We start from the raw sequence: 22,874 nt of genomic DNA, 5'->3' as shown, positions 1-22,874 counted from the left end.
ATTATGCTTTATTATTTTTTACACTATGGTACAACAAAACTGGAACATAATAATTAAGAATAACACCAATAGAGAGAATAAAGAAAGCATGAACAACCAATACCATAGCTCAAAGCAGAAACAGACCGTAACTAAAAAAGGAAGAAAAGGAAAGGGCATTACACAAATTAATAAAAATGACACATTGAATACACTAAAAAGTTGTTCTGAGAGCTTTTTTGTTAAGCAAGTGTGACATTGCAAGTAAATAATGTTTTATCTCTTGTAAAAATGCTAAAAACAAATTAGGTTTTCAATTTGAAAATGTACATTTATAATATAAAATCTACATAGAAAGAGAATAAGGTTTATTATAAAGTATTTGGATCCGCTTAAAAAAAAATCCAAAAATAACAGATTGTTTAACAATAACAAGCCTAAGATACTTGAGATAGTGTCAGGGACAGGGATCAGCCAGGCTCCATTACCATCCAATCACAACGATCACTATCACCTAAATATTAATCACCAGCACCTGCACACCATCTGCTCAAAACCACAAACACGTATAAGCACACACCTCACTCTGGCACTTTGTCTGGTCTCGTACATGAGTAAGGACTAGTCTCCTACCGGTGTGTGCTTCCCCCATCATCTGCTCCATCATTCACGACCTCCTCAAACATCTAAACAGAAAAGACTGTCAGTACCTCCGTTCATCATTACTCATAGACCTTTACTTTTAAAGGTTCCCGCTACTGCTATTTGCTTCATACTGTCAAACCTGTTTCTCACCTCTCACCATTATTGTTTATGTTCCATAACAGATAGGCAAACTAACCTCTCTCCATATGGAAGCTGAAAACTATAATTGCACGACTAAAACAAATGAAGAAGTGTTTCAGTGTCATTCTGACAAAAGGAACATTTAGTGTCAAAATCAGATCCGAAAAGTTTTCTTCAGAAAAGATTCGACAGGGAAAATGTTATGGAGTAATTTAAGTTATTTCTTTTACTTTGTTTGTGAGGAAAAATCTTTGTTGCATAGACCATATATTTTACCAATTTAAATGATCAAATTCAAAATTATTTGAATAATATTTAAATGCAGTCACATGACAATAGTCATTTCCAACATATAGTATAAATTAAACAAATATAGCCTACACTGTAAATTAAGTTGCTGCCTTAAATCAACTTGGATGTTTGTCATTTCAACTTAAATGACATTAAACTGACTTATATTGTATAACTTATAAAATAAGTTCAAAATTGCTTAACTTATTTTGATGCGTTAAAGCAATATATTGTTATACAGAATACAGTATAATATATCAAATAATAATACAGGAAAGTAATAAGATAATAAATAAAATAACAAAAGGTACATGAATTCATACAAATTGCGTAAAAGCTTCACAAATAGACCTAGTGCGTTTTGCTTTTACTATTTTTCAACACAAGTAACGTTAGTAACTCGATATAATTTTTATTCAAAATGAATAAACTCTTTGAAACGTCATTGTTGTCCAGCCCCTCTTCAAATGCATTTTGTCTTCCTCTAGCGGCAGAGTAATGCTAAACCAACTCTTTCTTTGTACAAGGTTAATTATTTAACTTGTTGCTCTTGCTCGGTTGTAACCATTTCTCCCCGAAGGCAAGCGTGTGTCCAGGGTCGTGGTTAAGGTATGCCCAGCAGCTGTTCTCTTCTGTCATGGGGGATATTAGACAGCGCAATGGCTCTATAGGTAATAATGACACAGATGTATCTGTCGTCCCTTGTAGAGTGGACGACAGAGTGCTTTATCAGAAAGTTGACGATGGGGTCGATGGGGAGGAAATCGAGATGCGAACTCGACCAGAAGTGCGGGATACGGATGCTGACGCTGAGGACCGCCGACGGGGCAACGGAGGGGCTTTTTACCGGGTGTGTGTGCCGGTTTGCTGTAAGAGAAGCGACACTGACCGCGATAAGGATGATGAATGTGAGGAGGAGGAGGAGGACACGGGGGCAAAAACTGTTGAGAAAGGTAAACTGATCTCAACTCTAACATTAGTCAGACACACGGAGCCTGGATTTGATCTCCGATCGATTTATTTCTGTTCTGTTCATGTAACGTATATTTCTACACCTGTGTGACCTTTGTGTGACTCTAGTGTTACAGCTACCGAGAGCAGTTAAGTCCCTTACAGTACCGTGGTAACCATCGTTTCCGCATATATAACACAGCACTGTTACTATAATAGCTATCATAAATGAAAATTAAAAACGTCTCCTGTCAGAAAGATTCTGATCTCATCTTTAACTGTTGTAACGGAACAACATATCAATTTACCATATGACTTGTAATTTTTGGTCATAACGATAATTCTTTATATTTGAAAGCCGATAACCGACATCTCCAAATTTGTATATCTTTTTGAGAGCCTGATTACACACAAAAAAAATAAAAAATAAAAAATCTCACCTTTAAAAAAAATATGTTCAAACCACACAATTATAATGTTCTCATTGTAATTGTATGTAGCCTAGGGCCCTAGGCTATATGACAGACATGACTGCACGTGTTGCACTTTACTGTATTTTCCTTTTGGAAGTGATTTCGATCATATTTCAAGCAATTCAAAACCATCATGGCGAACACTGCACATCTGAAGAGTCTCGGCTGAAAGAAATAATCCATTTATCGGCTTTAATATATCGGCCAGATTTTCTTATCGGGCAGATAACGATAACATTAAAAATGAACATATATCGGCCAATACCGATATGGTATATTGTGCATCCCTACTATACAATTTTAATAATATGATAAATGGCAGGTTTGCCATGGTGCGTTACATTACAGTTACGTTGTAACAAACCTGTGACATACTGTACATTCACCATAGTGGTAACCGTCGTTTCTTCTTTTAAAATACCATCGATACTACAATAAACCTGCAGTTACTTTGTTCATCTTAATCCCATATTGATTTGCCATGATTTTACAGTTTTAATTATAGCTATAATTATTATCTTTGATAATGGTAACTTTTTAAGGGTTTATTCAGTAAAAACTGACGAGAACAGTTATGTTGTATCAAACCTGTTACATTCACCATAGTGGCCATAGTATTTTTTTTTAAATACTTTCGATAGTACAGTAAATCTGCAGTAACTTTGTATTAGCCACATGCCATAAAAAAAAAGTTAACTAATAAATAAATAAAAAATGTATACATCAGGTTTCAGATTGTTTCTTAAACTGTTTGAAGGAAATCTCTTATTTTTTCATGATTTTACAGTAACCTATTAACTGAAGTAATTGTGGAATGAATGGCAGGGTTACCATGGTAACCCCTTTTTATAGCTGACGAGAACAGTTACATTGTATCAAGTTCTTTACATACAGTTACCATTGTAACCATTGTTTCCGCTTTTAAAATAAACTGCGGTTTCTTGATTATAGCCACCTGTCATCCAAAAAAGTGTTATGTTGAATTCTTATACATTAATATGGGATTTAGTTATGTATTTTTATATTACAGTGGTGGCTAATTCCAAGTTACCACAGTGTGTATACTGTAGTACAATAAATATGCAACATGTGTCCAGTCTAGTTTTTCTGCGGCGCTTGTTCCAGAAGTATTTTTCCCGTAGGCAATTTATAGAAGTCTTCATTAAAACGTTGTAAGCCATTAACCAAACTAACTAGTTATAAGGTGGATCACAATATCACAAACTTTGATTTGAAGCAAAAAAGTATTTTGGACAAAAAGACAAAAGTACAAGACGGTGTATTTAACGGCTTCAATGAGGTAAAGAACTACAATCTTATGAAGCATTGTGAATTATATGATTAAATTAAAAGTGACCTACATTTAAAGTTTGATTCAGTTCAGTTGTTCAAAAACAAATTCCTCTATGGTGGAAATGAATGGGATTTTGAATTCAGACTGTAGGAGTCCATTGTATGTTGTTGGAAACTGTGGTGACCATGGTAACTTTTGGAAGGGAAACACTTTCACTGTATCTAGTTAGGCTGTTTTTCATTCTAGGCAAGTACATATCCAATGGTATTTTGTTTCAAAGTACCTTTGAAATTTTAAGTTGTTATCTTGTCTTTTACACAAAAGGAAGAAGATAACAGGAAATGCTTAATCATCATGAGTAATACTGGATCTATATGAAAAACTATGTTTGCATCACACCAGGAAACAATGTCCTTTTGTCTATTCTGTTCTCTCTAAACGCTCAGGTGAAGTTGTTTATTTTAAACCAAACCCATATTGTTGGGTATGTGTTATGTTCCAGGGCCCATGATCTTTGAGTCAGCCCAGGTCCTCATGGGACATTTGATACAATTTGGTGTTTGTCCAATGTTGGCAGCCACACAACCTGATTGAGCATGGCTCAGCTCAGCTCACCCACAGGTAGTAAAGTTGTGTTTGGTTGCATCATCATTGCCGTCACATTTGATATCATTTCAGTGTCAAAGTGAAACACAATCATCAACAGTGTGTTGAGATTCATGCTGTTTTCTTCCCCATCTCACTCCACTCCAAAGATCAAAATTCAGATCATACATTAAAAAGCCAAATCATGCTGTGTACTCCTCGTGTCTCATTTCCATTGTTTGTGCAGACGGTTTGTCTACAAAGACTGTGATAATAAAGTGATTTCATATGGTGCTCCAATGAATAAACATGGTGGAAAAGAGAAAAATATAATACAGTTTAACCTTGTACAGGAACAGTTTAACCTAAAAGTACATAAAAGCAAAGATTCTTGTCAATTCTGCTCAGTAAACATAAAAATAGAGGTTTGGAAGTTAGTTAGATAGATAGATAGATAGATAGATAGATAGATAGATAGATATTCATTCATTCATTTAGGGGTTTTTCTCAGCAAATATTTATTTATGCCGTTAAAACAGTTAATTAATCAATTGCACACCATATAATTAATTTGCTCAAAATGTTTAAATGACTGACAGGTCTGATGTTAAGCTGTTTTGTTATATTCATCCACAGAAAAGAAACCAGCTTGTCCAGGGCTGGGCCTCCTGTATAGCTTGTTAGCATCCGTCTTCTTCTCCGCTGCAGCTCTTCTTGTGAAGAAAATCGAAGGGATGCACGCCATCCAAATCAGTGCGATTCGGTGCTTCTTCCAGATGCTGTTCGTCTTACCAGCCATGATATATTTCAAGTATGAATCTATGATACATTACAAGAATGATTCAGATATATTTCAAGTATAAATCTATAATGCAAGTGTGAATCTGATATTACAAGTAAAAATCTATAATACAAGTATGAATCTGTAATACAAGTATGAATCTGATATTACAAGTAAAAATCTATAATACAAGTATGGATCTATAATACAAGTATGGATCTGATTTATTACAAGTATGAATCTATAATTCAAGTATGGATCTGATTTATTACAAGAATGAATCTATAATTCAAGTATGGATCTGATTTATTACAAGTATGAATCTATAATTCAAGTATGGATCTGATATATTACAAGTAAGAATCTATAAAACAAGTATGAATCTATGATATATTTCTAGTATGAATCTATAATACAAGTATGATTCTGATATATTTCTAATATGAATCTATAATACAAGCATAAATCTGATTCATTACAAGTAAGAGTCTATAAAAACAAGCATGAATCTATAATACAAGTAGAAATCCAATATATTACAAGGATGAATCTATAATACAACTATTAATACTTAAAGGTGCAGTGAGGTTGTGAATTGCAACCAACAGAAGTTACGGTGGCCGACAGGAAAAGATAAGCAGAGAGTAGCCAGTTAATCAATGAGGTTTCTTTACAAAGATAATAAATTATATTTACTTATTCAGTAAAACGATATGTTATTGCAAATATTATTGTTATTTGTTCATCATTGTGTCAGTATTTTATTCGCTGATTTAGCTAGCTTCTTTGCATGAAGAACAACATAGTGACAAAACGCGCTCTGTAGAGCAGTTTGTCCGTTAAGGGCTACTGTAGAAATATGGTGGTGCAAAATGGCCATTTCAATGTAACATACCTGTCAAGTTTTGGATTTGAAAATAAGGGACATTTTCCGGCGCCCACCGCGAGCAGTCCCACCACCCCAACCAAGCTCCAGTATCCCTTACATTTTAAGACAGGTGTACAAGAAAGCTAAAATCACCACTTGTCAACCACTTATAAACTACAATTGGCTTTTAGCACAGCTGCACTACTTCCTGAACTTCAGCCAGCTCCTTTGTTTCCTGTCTGCCATTATTGGACAAACTGATAAATCCAGGTGTGTCTGATTATTGTTGTTGTAACTACTGAGGTCAGGCACACCTGGATTAATCAGTTAGTCCAATAATGGCAGACAGGAAACAAAGGAGCTGGCTGAAGTTCAGGAAGTAGTGCAGCTGGGCATAAAGCCAATGATAGGCCTACCTTTGTTGACATTGACATGCTGTGAACATTCATTATAGCCTAAATGAAAACACAAAAGGGTATATATGAAGAGCATTTATTTAAAGGCTTATTTGCATATTTTCTGTTCATTTAACATTGCTTGTCTTTACATTTACATTTTATTTTCATTCCACACATTCTTTTCATTTCATATTGCTTTTCTTTTACAGTTTTTCTTTTCATTTCACATAACTTTTCTTTACTCTTTTAGTGAGTTATTGTACAAATTTGTTGCAGACTTTGCATTCGCGGTATTTACATGAGGGTTTTGGTTTTTTGGCAGGAGTGCCTTCCGTCTCTGTCGTAGCGTCCATCATCCGTCTCTGTTTTTTTTCTCTTTTTTTTTCCTGCGTTGTCACTCATCATCTGATCTCACACACTAACCTCGCGACAACTGCCACCTACAGTACCTGTAGTAGGCTACTGCAGGTGGCAGTTATCGCGAGGCTAGTGACAGAGCTCAGATTGGGAATGTTTTGGGTTTTTTTTTACTCCGCCCGGGGTATTATTATTTTTTAATAACGCAGGTTAAAATACGGGAGATTTACGGGAAAATACTAATATGGGAGGATGGCGGGAAAGAAGGTAAAATACGGGACTTTCCCGGCCAAAACGGGATACTTGACAGGTATGCAATGTAAGGGGACCCGTAGTGTATGTAGATAGAAATGGCTCACTCTAAGAACTGAAACTGAAAACATAGTTATGTAAATTATATTCAGGGTTCCTTATATTATTCAGCTACATTATATTAGAAGTACTCTCTTGACCCTGTGATTGGATCCAATATTATTTTGATTCAGCAATGTGGGAATAACCTATAACCTTTTCATTTTTCAGAACTGGCTTTTTGGGACCAAGAGGTATGCGAATCTACCTGTTCCTCAGAGGGTTCCTGGGGTCCAACGCCATGATCTTGTTGTATTATGCAGTTCTGCAGATGCCGCTAGCTGATGCCACGGTTATAATGTTCAGTAATCCAGTCTTCACATCTTTGCTGGCTTGGATTTTCCTCAAAGAAAGGTGCACAATATTGGACGTCGTTTTTACAGTGTTTACGTTTACCGGCGTCATACTGATAGCCAGACCTCCATTCCTCTTTGGTAGTGAGCTGTCTGGGATCGAAGGAGACTACACCAATCACATCAAAGGCACGTCGGCCGCCTTCGCCGGGGCGGTCGGAGCAGCTTGCACTATGGTCATTCTGAGAAAAATAGGTAAAAATGTTCATTACTACCTCTCCGTCTGGTACTATGCAGTCCTGGGACTCGTCGAGTGCATCATTGTTTTGTTCATCTTGGACGAATGGACCATTCCGTCCTGCGGCTGGGACAGGTGGACGCTCATGGCCATCGGGCTGCTCGGTATAGCCGGACAGACGTTCCTCACCAAAGCCCTGCAGATTGAGAAAGCAGGACCTGTTGCACTGATGAGGACGATGGATGTGGTCCTGGCCTTCATCCTGCAGTTCCTGTTCCTCAACCGCAAACCCACATGGTGGAGTCTGGGAGGAGCGCTGTGTGTCATCAGCAGCACTAGTGGGGTGGCCATTAGGAAGTGGTATAACAGCACGAGAAATAAGAGCTGATCTCGCATATAGTGAGACGACGAGAGATTTTTTTATGTTTCCTACAAATAATTGCTGCCTTAGATACCAAAGAAGCTGATTTGCTGTAATCAGAAGTCTTTTTTCCATTAGGACCTTACTGTATGCAGTATGTACAGTTTATTACAGTATTTTCAGTAGTTTTGTAGTTTCTTAATGTAGATATTCTTACCCCAACTGTGGGCTGTTAGTCAAGATGCTACAGATATTTTTTAATCGAGATAATATTGTTGAGACAATACTGCTTTATCATATAGAGATTATTGTGAACTACATAATAATAAACTGCTGGTCAGAACCTGAGTTTGGTGAGTGTAAAAATCACCAAAAATGTCAATTTTGTCATCCTTTACTCACCCTCATGCCATTGCAAACCTGAATGATTTTTCTCTTCCATGGAACTTTAAATGAGATATTTAGGAAAGGAAAAACACCATACAATGAGTACATATGGCATACATACTCTATTCCAAGCCAAACAATACATTTGTTTGAGGACAACACTGACATTTAAGTTATTTGCTGAATTTACCCCATTCGTCATCATCCACATGATGTGAATGACGTCAAACATCATTGGTGGTTGTGTCCCATTCACTTTTATTGTATGGAAAAGAGCAGCGTGACCATTCTGCCTAATGTCTCCATTTTTCTTCCATGGAAGAAAGTTTGGAAAAACGTGAGGATGAGTAAATAATGACATAACTTTATGGGAAATATGCCTTTAAAACCCTTTGCACTTTGTCACTGACAATACACTGTAACTGGCCAGTTCCAGAGCGGCACGCGCTCTCAGGGAGGGCAACTCAGACGTTACAAGGACGGCCTCGAAGCCAGTTTGAAACTATGCAACATGGACCCAAATAAGCTTGAAGAGATGGTCGCAGGAGATGGCCATACTGCCATACACTTCTTTGAGTTCAGCTGGATCACTCCGAAAGCTCAAATACCTTAAAAATAACAACATCTAGCCAGTTTATGTGCGACACCTGTGGCCGGCCATGTGCTTTGAGGATCGGCCTCTATTCAACAACTGTGATGAGATCTGTCATGTCGACAGCTCAGACCACTACTGTAACTAGCGTTACTTTTAAGAGGAAGACACAGGGTCAACAGTTTGTCTGAATATTTATTTTTGCGTGCTCAAATTTAAGTTTGTTCTAGAAAAATTTGAATCATTTGCTTAAAGCTGAATAAGTCATATGTTCTGAACCCTGAACCAAAGATTTGAACTTTGTCCTTGTGTACCTTAGATGTACACACTGCACAAATATTAGCCTGATATAGAACGAGTCTCTCTTATTTATTTATCGGACATGTGCTTTGGCACTAAGATGAGTTATTTTGATTTGTTACAAGAAGCCGTGACTCGGTTCTTCTGCAGTTAGCTGAACTGGATCTCATTTGTTTTCCCTTTTACTTCTTTCTTTTCTTCATTATTTTAATTTGACATTTTTATTTAAACCTGTTTGTGTAAACTGACCTGAAAGCACTTTACACTGACTTGTTGTGTCAGTTTATCTTTATTAAAGGCACTTTTAACTGTTTACTGAAAGACATGCTGCCTTAAATGTATTTAATCAGAAGACATATCCGTTTATGTAAGAGCAGATCCCTCCATATTATTTATTGAATAAGGTTGTCGATTTGAATAATGCCTGCTGTAGATTTCACCTTGCATATTTGTATGACTTTTGAACTTAGCCGTTTAAATAAATGAAAGATTCTTACCTCGTTGAATGCAGTGTCTTTTTTTCTGGAAGTGCTAACCAAGATTTAAACTTTGTAGACTACATAATCATGTGATTCTCACCCCTACCAAGTGGTTAAGAAGGATTACAGCTGCATTCTTGTGGATTTTCTGTTCTTTCTCTCATTATTTTGTCATCATTTTAATTCAAACTTCATGCTTTGTGTATACTGTAGGCTATATTTAGGGATGCTCTGTAAAATGCTATACACAGCATCAATTAAGATTGAATTTTTTGTAGTTTTCAGCCCATGGTCTAAGACTGTTTTGACCTTCTAACAAAAACAGGCTGTTTTGCCCTTTATCCTCAAACAAAAGGCCCAAAACGGGTTGATAAGTGTAGACATGAACAACCTTTTCCAATGCAGTACATTCATCAACAGATAACAGCAGCTGGTGTTAATGATAGATCAACATTGATTCAATAAACACACACACACACACACACACACACGCACGCGCGCGTCTGGTTCACTATCTTTGTGGGGACTCTCCATAGACTTAATGGTTTTTATACTGTACAAACTGTATATTCTGTCCCCTTACACTAACCCTACCCCTTAACCTACCCATCACACACAGCTTTCTGCATTTTTACATTTTCAAAAAAATATAATTTAGTATGTTTATTAACCCATTTCCCTCATGGGGACCGCTGGCTGGTCCCCACAATGGAGGTGATCTCAGGTTTTACTATCCTTGTGGGGACATTTGGTTCCCACAATGTAATATAAACCAAACGCACACCCACACCCACCCTTCTAAATAAGTGATTTGGGTATTTCAGTTACACTCTGTAATCTCCTCAAACAAGCATTTTCAGTAGAATGGGTCGTCCTAAACTGCCTGGTTGGATGTCACCAGTACAAATGATTAAGTGAGTCTGGTGTAAGAGATCATGACTGGCGACTCAAAACCCAGAAAGCCATATCATTTGAGCACACAACCTTTGACATCATCAACAAAAGATATGGGAAGCAGTTTCCATTTTATGTTTACATGCCTTTATTAGACAGATAGTCTTGCTTGCCTAATACACGTGTTCAGTATTTATTCTTTTATATCATATTATCTTCATATATATAATCTTTTATGAAAAACCATAATAATTCATATGATTTAATATTGTTAGAATAGTGCTGGATATGTGATAAATTACTTTTGTAAATAGCTTTGGATAAATCTGTATGCTGAATTTAAAAAAAATGTTCAATGTAAACAGTGTAGAAACTCTTTAGATGTGCTGTAATCAAAAGAAAGAACGTGATCATCAGAATAATGACAGCATTCTACAAAGCTAAATAAATAAATCACAGCCACTTATGTCGAGTATAATAAAGGCTTTGTTAAAATTGGGTTATTAGCCTACTTTAAAACCACAACAAGCGTGTTGCGGCTAGAGCGGTGTGAACTGCAGCAAACAGACACAACAAACCGGTATAGCAACGACGTGGGATTGTATTTTGAATTACAAATTCATTGAAACAGGATTCAAAAATGCGATGAAATTCTGAGAATCTGCTGTAACATCTAAAAAGTTATCTGAGCTTGCCAAATATGTTAAAATAATCTTATGAGTCTCATCAGATTTAATATTTTACATGCTCATTTTGCTCATTTTCATGATCATTGTCAGTACAGAATGAACGGACTGTGATTTTAAAAAAAAAATTATTTTTTTTTATTTAAAAAAAATTTATGTTTATCATTAGTAGCCTACTACGGAGCCCCTAAAGGGACATGGACTGAAGCTAAAAAAGAGATGGGAGGAAAAATGTGCCTATTTGTCAAAAAATAAATAAATTGCGTTCTCTCACAAATGTTTTGCGTTTCCTGAGAAACTTTGTGTTCGCTTTTAAAATGTTTGTGTTCACCCGAGAAACTTTGTGTTCGCTCGCAAAGAACACAAAAGTTGTGAGTGAACGCAAAAGCAAAAGTTTTGCGAGCGAACGCAAAAACATTAAAATATGTATTTTTTACTCCCATCTCATATTTTTTTACACCACCGTGTACCCTTAGGGGCTCTGTAGAAATATATGTATTTTCCCTCTCATCTACTGTAGGCTATCTCATATATTTTCCTAATAGATCTAAATGTTTATGTCATCATCTATTTGTATAAAGTAATGTTTGATAAAGTTATTGTAGGCTATATTGTTTTATGAACGTGGTATGACATTTTTTGAATGCTAATTATTTTGACAGTAATTATTTGAGAAAATCTATCAGAATGTATCAGAATATTATTTATATTTTGTCTAAATTTCTAAAATAACTATTTACATTTTGTTTGAATTTTGACCCTGATGTTTCTAACATGTCAAGCATGCATTAAAAAAAGTAGTCTATCAGTGAATTAAGACATTCTGCCACTTAGCAACTGTGAGCCAAAGAAATTATACAATGGAAATCATAAGAACGTTTATGCAAAGGAACATATAACACAGATGTTACAGAGATTAATAAATAAATAGAAATAATAAACAATTATTTCGAATAAACAAACACGCTTATTGCTTAGATGTGATTACATTACTTAAAAGTGCTTAGTCAATTTGAGTGAGCATATTATTCAAAATTGATTTGTCTGCATCTATTTATTATTTAAGTGGCCAGTTGACGTTACAATCCAGTAGAGGGCAGCAGTGTAACAGATCAGTGGCGAGTTACATGAACAGAGTCTCTCAGTTAAAGGGGTCGTTCACCCACATATGATAATTCTGTCATCATTTACTCACCCTCATGTTGTTCCAAACCTGCATGAGTCTCTTTCTTCTGTTGAACACAAAATAAGATATTTGGAAGAATATCGGTAACCAAACAGTTTCTGGTCCCCCATTGACTTCCATAGTGTGAATAATGGACGTATTTTTGGGTTAACTATCCCTTTAAGACTGTGGCTTAAGAACTAGTCTGACCAACTAGCAATTAGTTAGGGCTAATCAGTTCTACTTTTACAAATTTGACCTATCTACCTTCTTATATAACTGACTTAAAAATGAATGACTAGTCTTTAAGAAGTAAAGTTAGACTAACTTGTAAGACTAGTCTAAGCAGTTTCTGCAACTGAGACGATCAGATCAACAACACATTTAATTGTTGAGACTTCAGTTCATGAAAACCTTCACTTGCAGGTGTTTAGATGGAAAAACATGGTAAAAGCTGTGGATGTTCCTACAAAACAAAAAGTCCACAGAGGGACAGATTATGAAGTATTCAATCACTTTTGTACAAACCTGTGCCAGACTCATTTGAATCTTTGCAATTACATGAAACCTTATTAATCTACTCCAAAACATTATCAGACACATGACATAAAAACACAAAAATATGCCTTCATAGTTCCACAGCCAGCTGTGCGATCACAATGAATGATCAGAAATCGTTGTACGAAATCCAAATACACAACATGTCAAAAACATAAAAGACTGTCATACTGAACTGCAACATACAAAGGATTACTTGTGTGGTTTTGTAAATGAACTGCAATTGGAAAGCAATAGTTCCAGATGCTGTAGGATTACATGTGACAGATTGACTGGGAGTGGAAGAATTGCACATTCTTTCTGGATGGCATAAGAGTTCCCTCCTTGTAGACTGAGAATTCGGAAAATCATTGCTATTCTGCCAAGAACACAAACACATGGTTAAAGTGAATATGCATTGGCATTTGTCTATATGAGCCTCTGCCTAATAGCCCATTTTATATTCCCTAAGGTTATTTTTTTAAAGAGTAAAGTGGTGGGAGGGACTGGACACAAGCCCTCTCTGTCTGGACTTTTTAGGTGTGAATTACCACGCATAAACAAAAGCATAATAAACGTGAAGAAAAAACGACTAAAATAAATAATAATATTAATATTTTCTGCATATAAACAGCCAGCATCACTTTGAGATTGTAAAGCAAATGTACAGTTAATCTAGTTTGGCAAAACAGGAAATCAAACAATGTTATCAATTGAGCCAAAGGAAGTAGCCTTCAAATGTAGCCATAACGAGATAATGTCCATCCAGCATTCCTATGATATCATTATTGATACTCCATGGTAGAATGGTATGCTAAAATAAATAAATAAATGGAAATAATCCAAATGTTTATATTGTAAATGTCAAACAAAGTGGAATTAACATGATATTGTGCCCAAAAAAACGTCGATATGGCTTAATATTGAGTAACTTGCAAGTAATATTGAGTAGCCTAGCCTATTGCCAGTTAGTTTGTCATTTTTCGCTCCACCAATGAAACTAGTTCCAAATTAATTTCGAAGCAGAATCAACCTTTCCATGTCCATGCATATCAATCGTGGAGTTATTAAATTAATCAGTAGGTGTGTTCGACTTGAAGTGGCGCTGCAGACTTGAAGTTTGGCTTCAAAGAGAGTTTATATCTCACAATTGTGAGAAAAGAAGTCAGAATTGCGAGATATAAACTCTCAATTCCGAGAAAAAAGTTAGAATTGTGAGATATGGAATGGCTGTTCATTTTTTATATTTACGTTTTATGTGATATGACTTTAAAACACATCTTGTAGTGCCATACAGGTAGGTCTACTCCAAGGTATTCCAATAAATAGGCTACAAAGACTGTATGGTAGCCTACATACAGGAATTGTATTATCATGGTATAGTATCAGGTCCCTCTGCAACTTCTGAAAGTGAAATATTAAGTATGAAGGCGTGTTAGACTGTTGACAGTAATAAAGTGTGTCAGTCTCTTGAGCGGTACCGTGAGTTAAAGTCCTCAGACATTCCTATGCAATGACTGTAGATCATCTATTGTGTGCTCGCGAGCGGCTTCAGTGTCTTCTGCTGCTGCTGACTGAATAAGTTTCCCGCCTCCATCAGTTTAAACGCTACACCGTTTTAACACAGTTGCTGCGGGGCTCTGCACATTTAACAGTCATATTCTGAAACCAGATGAAGTTTCACTCGAGAGACGGTTTTCTGGTGTGACTTTCTGCTGCGGTAAGTCATATCTCCTGTCGTTGGCACGTGTGTTTATGTTATGTTTGAAGTGTTAAATCCTAAGATTATGTTATCATCTAGAAAATATGCTGTAGCTGACCTCAAAACAACGTTTGATGTTAGTGTGTGTTAGTTGATACATTGTTTTCTCGGATTATGTCGGAAATGAAAGAAAGACAGTTTGCCTTACGACTCGCGTGTATTAATTCACCTCAGTTGTTTCTTTTCGTATGTAACTTATTTATACTTTTGTATAATATTTACACGTTACTCCAAGGTACTTCATGATTCAATGGTGCTAGCATGGCAAAAACGTATGATACCAATGGTAATACCATGTTTTGGGCATGGTATTACTATGGTACTTTTTTGTTAGTGAAATGTGCTTCTCAATGAGCTCAGACAGGTGTTAAAAGTTTGACTGTGACAGAGCGGACTCTTCTATAAAAGATGTGATTATGTTTTTAAATCGTGTGTAACGACGACGTTGATGATGATGATGATGAGTTTTCAAAATTGCATATGCGAAGAGGAAATATTCTAGTAAAAGGTACGTTTACTCAAAAGCACAGTTGAGACATTTTTCTGTCCCCCCTTTCTGCCTCTACAGGCTCCCCCAAGTCTACTTTGGTGAAATCAGCCTCTAATGGAAATCGTATGTTGTTCTAGTAAAAGTGTAGTGTGACTGAGTTGACCAGCTTTGTAACCCCATCTTGCACGAGTCATCCTGGGGTTTGGGCTTTTTTTTTTTTTTTTTGCTCAAACTCACACAATCCATTTTCATTAACCAGCCTGGAAAATGTGAATAGATGGAAAACTCTTCTTCTGCTTTAGTTTACTTGCCACATGAGAACTGGATTGAGAGACTTGGAGGCAAGTATAGGCTACTTGGTTACTGTCCTGTGATCAGATGGGATCTTTTGCTTTGCATTAAACAAGCCTGTAATCATAGACCTTTGATCAGTTATGGCACAATACTCTGATTTTGTACATTTTTGCATGAATTGAGTTACCGAATGCACTTTCAGTTTTGTGACACACCAGAGGTTCATGTAGCTAAACAAGAATGACTGTGCCAGAAGACACACGACACACCCACAAATAGTCAAAGATTGCCAAACTGTACATTTATGACTGCAAACACTGATTTAGTGTCAACAACTGTCTCTTCCAACTCTTCCACATGCCCAAATTGATATCAAATTGATTGTTCATCTAATTTTCTTTTATTTCAATTAATTTGAAATGTTTTTGTTTTAGTTAGCCTAAAGTCTGGAATGCTCTACACAACTTTGGCTTGAGTTTATGCTAATTACCAAAAGTCAGATCCAGTATGCAGGTGTTGGGCAGTCGGAGTTGACCGTTTTCATGAAAACCGTGTAATGTACGAGGGCAACAGACTCAGATTTTTAAAATTAAGCTTCAGACAGTGTGCAGTAAGCTTCAATATTCAGTTTGTAGGATATCAAACCTGATAGTTTGAGCTGATTTTAGAATGCATCTGGTTTTCATTGATCATAAATCTCCTAGCAATAAGGCGCATGTTTCTGTGTGAGTTTGTTGTTAATTTCAGAACGATGTGAAAGTTGGTAGTGTGCGATCCTCAGACGGTTTGTGTACGTTGCCGAGTTTTTCTCTGTAACCATTTACAAAGTGGGCAAGTGTGTGATGCCTATAGTGTGCTTAATATCTGTTCATATTTTAAAGTAGTGTTGTTTATTCCAGCCCTAACTCTAATAAAACTGGTCAGAGATCAACAGCAGTTGACCTAGTTCGATTTATGATGGGTTGTTAGCCTAGAGATTGTCCTAATCTCGGTTGAACCTGCATGCATGTTGACATTGATGCCATTGTTTACCCTCACATAAACTTTGTTATGTTAATATGAACTGTTCCACATCTGAATGAGGCTTTGCTCCAGTAGCTGTCTGTTGCACAGGAACAGAATCAAGCTAGCACACATAATTAGTTTGTGCTGGCTTCAGAAAAGAAGGGGAGAAGGAGGGGTGCAGAGGTGGATTTGGGGAGGTGGGAATTCCCGTAATTTCCAATTGTTACAATGGCCTCATGCCTCAACAGACACTCGTACCCACCCACTGCTCTGGAGGCACGACTGCCTCTTTACTGCCACAGCTTATAGTTTAGATAAGTTAAGTAAGAGTTGTCTTTGACAAGTTCAGGTTTTTAGGACACAAATACCTGTAACACCTCCTGCAGGCAGGCTGATGCGTCGGCTGTTTGTACACCACCATGAGATCAGTAAGGATCGCAGGAAATTACCTTAATGGATTGTTTGCGATCTCTCATAGTGTAATACAAATAAAGGCTGGCAATAATTCTTGGCTTCCACAACTTGAAGTTTAATTAGTGGTGTTTGTTCTCCCATGATGGGGAATGGGAGTGTTAGCCTATATATTCATGTTAAATAGTTTCAAGATAATTTACCAGTCCCAACAACAACCTACAAGTCCCAGCATAAGCGCTCCAAATTATTTGTTATTAAAGCGTCTACGTTCACAAACCACTGTTCATTTTAACAGAAAAGCAAGCATACTGTGCGTGATTTGACATGGCATCCAATACAAATAAATAATAAAAAACAATTGCCTTAACTAATGCAGAAAAATTTCCGGGGTGGGGGGGATTTCCATGGTGGGGACTAAGCTCTCCTGGCCCCCCCTCTGGCGCCGGGCTTAAGACTCAGGGTACGTTTACATCACAACGATGTACAAAAAATGGAAAAGTTTTTGCGATCCCAGTTCACACGGATCCACGAAAAGGACTAAAAACGCTGTATAATGCATGCTAGGCAAAAAGTTAGCGATGTCAGAATGTAAAGAAACACTAAGGGTCGCATGTGCATGACATCACTGATTTTTGTTGTTTACATGGGGACGAAAACGGTATGTTTTTGAAACACTTGCACTTTCAAAGCTGTTTTCAAAATCTTGAGTTTTTCCGGCCCCAGAATGCCGTTGTTGTGTAAATGAACGGAGAAAACGGCCCCTCACATTGATGATGGGACCTGAGTTTAGAGACCAGCAATTCATAGAGACTCGGGAATGGACTTTTTAAGTTTGCAACCACCCAGGGGGTATGGAGCTCATAATATGACAAAACGATTTGAATTTGAATTGTGTAAATTTGAATTATTTGCAAGTGTAATTAACAAAATTGAATTTTAGGTGGTAGTTTAAATAGTTCTGAATTTGATTTTTTTTAAACAAATATTGAACATGTGAAATTTAACAAATTGAAATGTTTTTATGGCTGAATTTTATAGACATGCATTTTCAAACAGCTAGTTTTTTTTGTTCTGAATTCGTATACTGCAAAATTCTGTAAAAAAAATACAGATTCAAGTTTTCAAGATGAAGAAATTCGGAACTTCAAATTCAGTTTTCTAAAATTCAAGTTCAAAAATTCAGATCTTACAGAAAGTAGGTCACAGGTCATCCACAGGGAAGAGTAAAGGATCTCAGATAAGTCGAACAGAGCATTTTGGCTGAACTGCAGTAGTTTTCTGCCGCAAACGCGGTGGTGGTTCAAGAGAATCCGTGTATCTTTCGTTCAGTCGTTTTTTATTTAATATTAAGAGTAGAAAAATGAGAAAACAGCTTGAGTATTAGATTTCTAATATTCTAGTAATAATAGTCCGCTGCAGCAGTTGCACGGAGCTTACCGCGTGTATTGCAACTATAGGCTACATTTAATTTTATCATCAAACAACTAGACTAACGAATGGCTCGGTACAACAGAAGAGCTTAGAAAGGGCTTTTTCTCTGTGTAGACCAGCAGTTGGTCTGAATTTGCTATAACCTATAGCCTATTTTCCGGACTGTATAGGCTAAGTCACGTTTTATCATGAAACACGCTGTGATTTATTCCAAAGTGACTCAGGCATATATAATGCAACGTTATAACGTTAAATAATCTAAATGTTGACTTTCAAAAGTAGGCGCGCCAAGAAGGCTATTCTCTGTATTTTGGTTCATTTTTGGTGAGCGCCAGAAAGATCTAAAGAGAAGCGCTAAAGCAGCTCATCATGTTGTTTTATTTATTTTTCAATGACATGATATTTTGTAGTCATTTTGAATGTACACAAATAAAAATATACATTTTACTGTTTCGAATGATGTCATATTATCTGTATGACTATAAATAACAGCAGTGGAACAAATCCAAGAGATGGCGCTCGCGCATCGCGCTCTCACACAACATAGTATCAGTTCTGGCGTTGCTTCATATCGCAGACTGTTCATTATCAAAATGAAACACAATCAACCAAACATATAAAAAGTTATTCTGCCTAATTTAATTGGTCTGTTGTACAATATAAAGGGCAAGCTGTGCCGCACACAGTCCTACTTGTTATTCCAAACATTTACCTTGCTGTGAAGATGCTGATTTAGCCTGGACTCGACTGAAGTATGACGCCTTCTTTATATTAATAGTTAGCATCCACATGTTACATTGCAAATATGAAAACTTTTGACTGAATGAGAGATGCGTGACCGTTTCGATTTAAATAAATTTGTTTAGGCTTGCCGTTTAAAATAGGCTAAATGTTGTTTGTAATAAAAGGCACAATATAGGCTATTTTTATAGTCTATGTAGCCTATATTATTTTATTATACATGGCTACTTATTTTTCATTCTTGTTGTTTTCTGCATTCATTTGTCATACAGTAAGGGAAAGTAAAATAGGCAAAACATAGCCTACATGTTAACAGTGTTTATCATGTAAATGTTGTATTTTATTTACAGGTCTTTTACACTATTGCTGAATAGGCTAATATTAAAATGTTTTTTATTTTATTTTTTATGACGCGTTTCTCTCTCAACATGATCCGGTGTGACTTGCACTCATGTGCATGCGACTTATTTTCTGGCAAATACGGTCAGTTAAAAAATGTTGCTGTATTATTACAAAATGCATAGAGTGGAGACCATTTGGGAAAAAACAACAACAAAAAAAACAAAAACATATTGTGTTCATTACCCACACCCACATTTGGGCTTAATCACTGTTATTATTAGGAAATGTATTTGGGTGTAGACAAAATCAGTTATGTTTATTTATAAATATGAACGTACCTCGCATTTCCCGGACACTAGCCGTTAGTCTACTTCTTTGGTCTATTTTTTTTAGCTGGCCAGTTCTCAAAATCTGTGTGGAAAAGCTGCGGAGCGAACGCACAATGGCTTTGCTTTGGAAGTTTTTTTTTTTTTTTTGGAAGTTTAGTTGCCAGAGAAAATAACACACCGTTTTGTTTAACATCAATTGATACTCAATATTAATTAAATAAATAAATATAATGTCAGAGAATGCACAAAGCGCATCCTTTTGAGATGTAAATTATAATACATTTTAACACACAAGGCCTACATCATAAAACTCAGAAGATTTTGTATTTTAATATATTATATTATAATACAAATAAAAAGGCGTCATACTTCAGTCGAGTCCCAAAATACACGTAGGCATATAGGCTAAATCAGCGTCTTCACAGCAAGGTAAATGTTTGGAATAACAAGTAGGACTGTGTGCGGCACAGCTTGCCCTTTATATTGTACAACAGACCAATTAAATTAGGCAGAATAACTTTTTATATGTTTGGTTGACTGTGTTTCATTTTGATAATGAACAGTCTGCGATATGAAGCAACGCCAGAACTGATACTATGTTGTGTGAGAGCGCGATGCGCGAGCGCCATCTCTTGGATTTGTTCCACTGCTGGGAAATAACTTAATACTCTGTTATTTATAGTCATACAGATAATATGACATCATTCGAAACAGTAAAATGTATATTTTTATTTGTGTACATTCAAAATGACTACAAAATATCATGTCACTGAAAAATAAATAAAACAACATGATGAGCTGCTTTAGCGCTTCTCTTTAGATCTTTCTGGCGCTCACCAAAAATGAACCAAAATACAGAGAATAGCCTTCTTGGCGCGCCTACTTTTGAAAGTCAACATTTAGATTATTTAACGTTATAACGTTGCATTATATATGCCTGAGTCACTTTGGAATAAATCACAGCGTGTTTCATGATAAAACCTATAGTTGCAATACACGCGGTAAGCTCCGTGCAACTGCTGCAGCGGACTATTATTACTAGAATATTAGAAATCTAATACTCAAGCTGTTTTCTCATTTTTCTACTCTTAATATTAAATAAAAAACGACTGAACGAAAGATACACGGATTCTCTTGAACCACCACCGCGTTTGCGGCAGAAAACTACTGCAGTTCAGCCAAAATGCTCTGTTCGACTTATCTGAGATCCTTTACTCTTCCCTGTGGATGACCTGTGACCTACTTTCTGTAAGATCTGAATTTTTGAACTTGAATTTTTGAACTTGAATTTTAGAAAACTGAATTTGAAGTTCCGAATTTCTTCATCTTGAAAACTTGAATCTGTATTTTTTTAAACTGAATATTTACAGTATACGAATTCAGAACAAAAAAAACTAGCTGTTTGAAAATACATGTTTATAAAATTCAGCCATAAAAACATTTCAATTTGTTGAATTTCAAATGTTCAATATTCGTTTAAAAAAAATCAAATTCAGAACTATTTAAACTACCACCTAAAATTCAATTTTGTTAGATTACACTTGCAAATAATTCAAATTTACACAATTCAAATTCAAATCGTTTTGTCATATTATGAGCTCCATAGGGGTCCGATTCCCGTACAACGACGTAACTCGCTGCTTAACTACCATAATACGATGCATCGTTGAAGAAATCAAGTAGCTAGTCACGACTGTTTCCAGAAACCATCACTCTAAAAACTGCTGGGTTGTGTTAACCCAATTTTGGGTCAAATATGGACTAACCCAACGTTGGGTTAAAAAATGCAATTTAAAAATGGACAAATTGCATTTTGGACAAAATCAAAAATGGACAAAAATGCAATTTAAAAATGGACAAATTGCATTGGTTACATTAAAAATGTAAACCAACGGCTGGGTTTGTCCATTTTTAAATTGAATTTTTAACCCAACGTTGGGTTAGTCCATATTTGACCCAACATTGGGTTAACACAACCCAGCATTTTTTAGAGTGATATTGTCGCAAATTGGTTGTTTAACCACGTTGGTTAAATGATGTCACGGAGGTGGTGGAATAATAACTACTTTAATGAATCTGTTTGAGATCGAATTAATGCTAGATGTTTTGCTATAAATTACAGACATGGCATCTGAGGACTATTTCTAATTTTTCTCAGTTATTTTGCAGTAGAAGGATGCTCAGCTGTCGTTATGAAGTAATTTTGGAGTAAAATCATGTTATTAAATGTTGTCTTTTGTTGGACAAGAGGTTCATAAATGCTTCTCATGTTTGGAAAGATGTTTGACGCCTGTTACTTTTTCAAATTCACGCTTCAAATTCGCTTTCAGATGGATTAGCATTTACAGAGCCGTACATCAATGACAAGCTGCTCATAAAAGCGATAAGCAAAATCGCTTTCAGTATGAAAAAAGTTTCAGTATGATTACATGTAAATTGCGATTAATCATACAGCCCTAATTTGTATGTATTCTAAATAAAAGATATAGGCTAGATTTGTACTGAATGTCAGCTTGCTTATGTTTCTCAAGATTAGGATTTATTGAGTCCACATATCATGCAAACAAGAAACTATGCTTCCAACCACAGGTCAAAACCTGTAGTTCCAAACCACACAACTTTGCGATGTTGCTTGCGAAATGTTCGTTGGAACTATGGTCTCGGGAAACACTGACCCGTTGAACTCTGCTGATAACAATGGAACTTGCGACCATAGTTGGCTAACGATACTTTTGGGAAATGGCCAGCAGCTTCTTAACAACAGCCTAAAAACTGGCCAGAATGAAAGTGTAATGAAAAAAACAAAACAATATTTTGCCATCACTTCATGGTCGTCAGACCACCGTATGAAGTCATGTGGACACATGACAGTTCATCATAAGAACAAAGGTGTGTCTGGTTTATCTGTCTGGTGATCTCATACTACAGCAGGAAGGCATTTGTTATGTGCTTTAGTAATGTTGAAGAATGCATTTTGGGAGCAGATGAGGACAAAACTTGTTTAGTTGCTTCTGATGATG

The 22,874-nt window shown here is 36.2% G+C and overlaps 2 protein-coding genes across 6 annotated transcripts in view; both read left to right on the top strand.

The window, feature by feature from the left end:
* Nucleotides 1-1,519: 1,519 nt before the first annotated feature.
* Nucleotides 1,520-9,781, top strand: slc35g1 (solute carrier family 35 member G1). 3 transcript variants are annotated; one of them, XM_084134754.1, is made up of 4 exons: nt 1,520-1,665; nt 1,765-2,009; nt 4,996-5,170; nt 7,286-9,781. In XM_084134754.1, exons 2-4 carry the CDS (start codon nt 1,826-1,828, stop codon nt 8,031-8,033), a joined length of 1,107 nt encoding a protein of 368 aa, XP_083990880.1. In that variant the 5' UTR covers nt 1,520-1,665; nt 1,765-1,825; the 3' UTR covers nt 8,034-9,781. The 3 variants fall into 3 exon arrangements, with proteins under 3 accessions (XP_083990880.1, XP_083990879.1, XP_083990878.1); XM_084134753.1 differs by having other exon boundaries at nt 1,572-2,009; nt 7,286-7,468; nt 7,553-9,781; XM_084134752.1 differs by having other exon boundaries at nt 1,573-2,009.
* Nucleotides 9,782-14,510: 4,729 nt separating this feature from the next.
* Nucleotides 14,511-22,874, top strand: part of plce1 (phospholipase C, epsilon 1) — a 93,199-nt gene continuing 84,835 nt past the window's right edge. For all 3 annotated transcript variants that reach the window (XM_084134566.1, XM_084134565.1, XM_084134564.1), the window contains exon 1: nt 14,511-14,766. The gene's annotated coding sequence lies outside the window, so the exon portion shown is untranslated. The remainder of the gene's footprint in view (nt 14,767-22,874) is intronic.

The sequence above is a fragment of the Abramis brama genome (assembly GCF_963993115.1).
Source record: "Abramis brama genome assembly, chromosome: 14".
Taxonomy (NCBI): domain Eukaryota; kingdom Metazoa; phylum Chordata; class Actinopteri; order Cypriniformes; family Leuciscidae; genus Abramis; species Abramis brama.
This window is presented reverse-complemented; position numbering and strand designations above follow the sequence as displayed.

What these genes read in the sequence shown, in the direction of transcription:
- slc35g1 (XM_084134752.1), top strand. Translation starts at nt 1,694, where the DNA reads ATGGGGGATATTAGACAGCGCAATGGCTCTATAGGTAATAATGACACA. An exon ending in GGCAAAAACTGTTGAGAAAG is followed by an intron (nt 2,010 to 4,995) that starts GTAAACTGATCT and finishes ATTCATCCACAG; the next exon opens with AAAAGAAACCAGCTTGTCCA. An exon ending in CCAGCCATGATATATTTCAA is followed by an intron (nt 5,171 to 7,285) that starts GTATGAATCTAT and finishes TTCATTTTTCAG; the next exon opens with AACTGGCTTTTTGGGACCAA.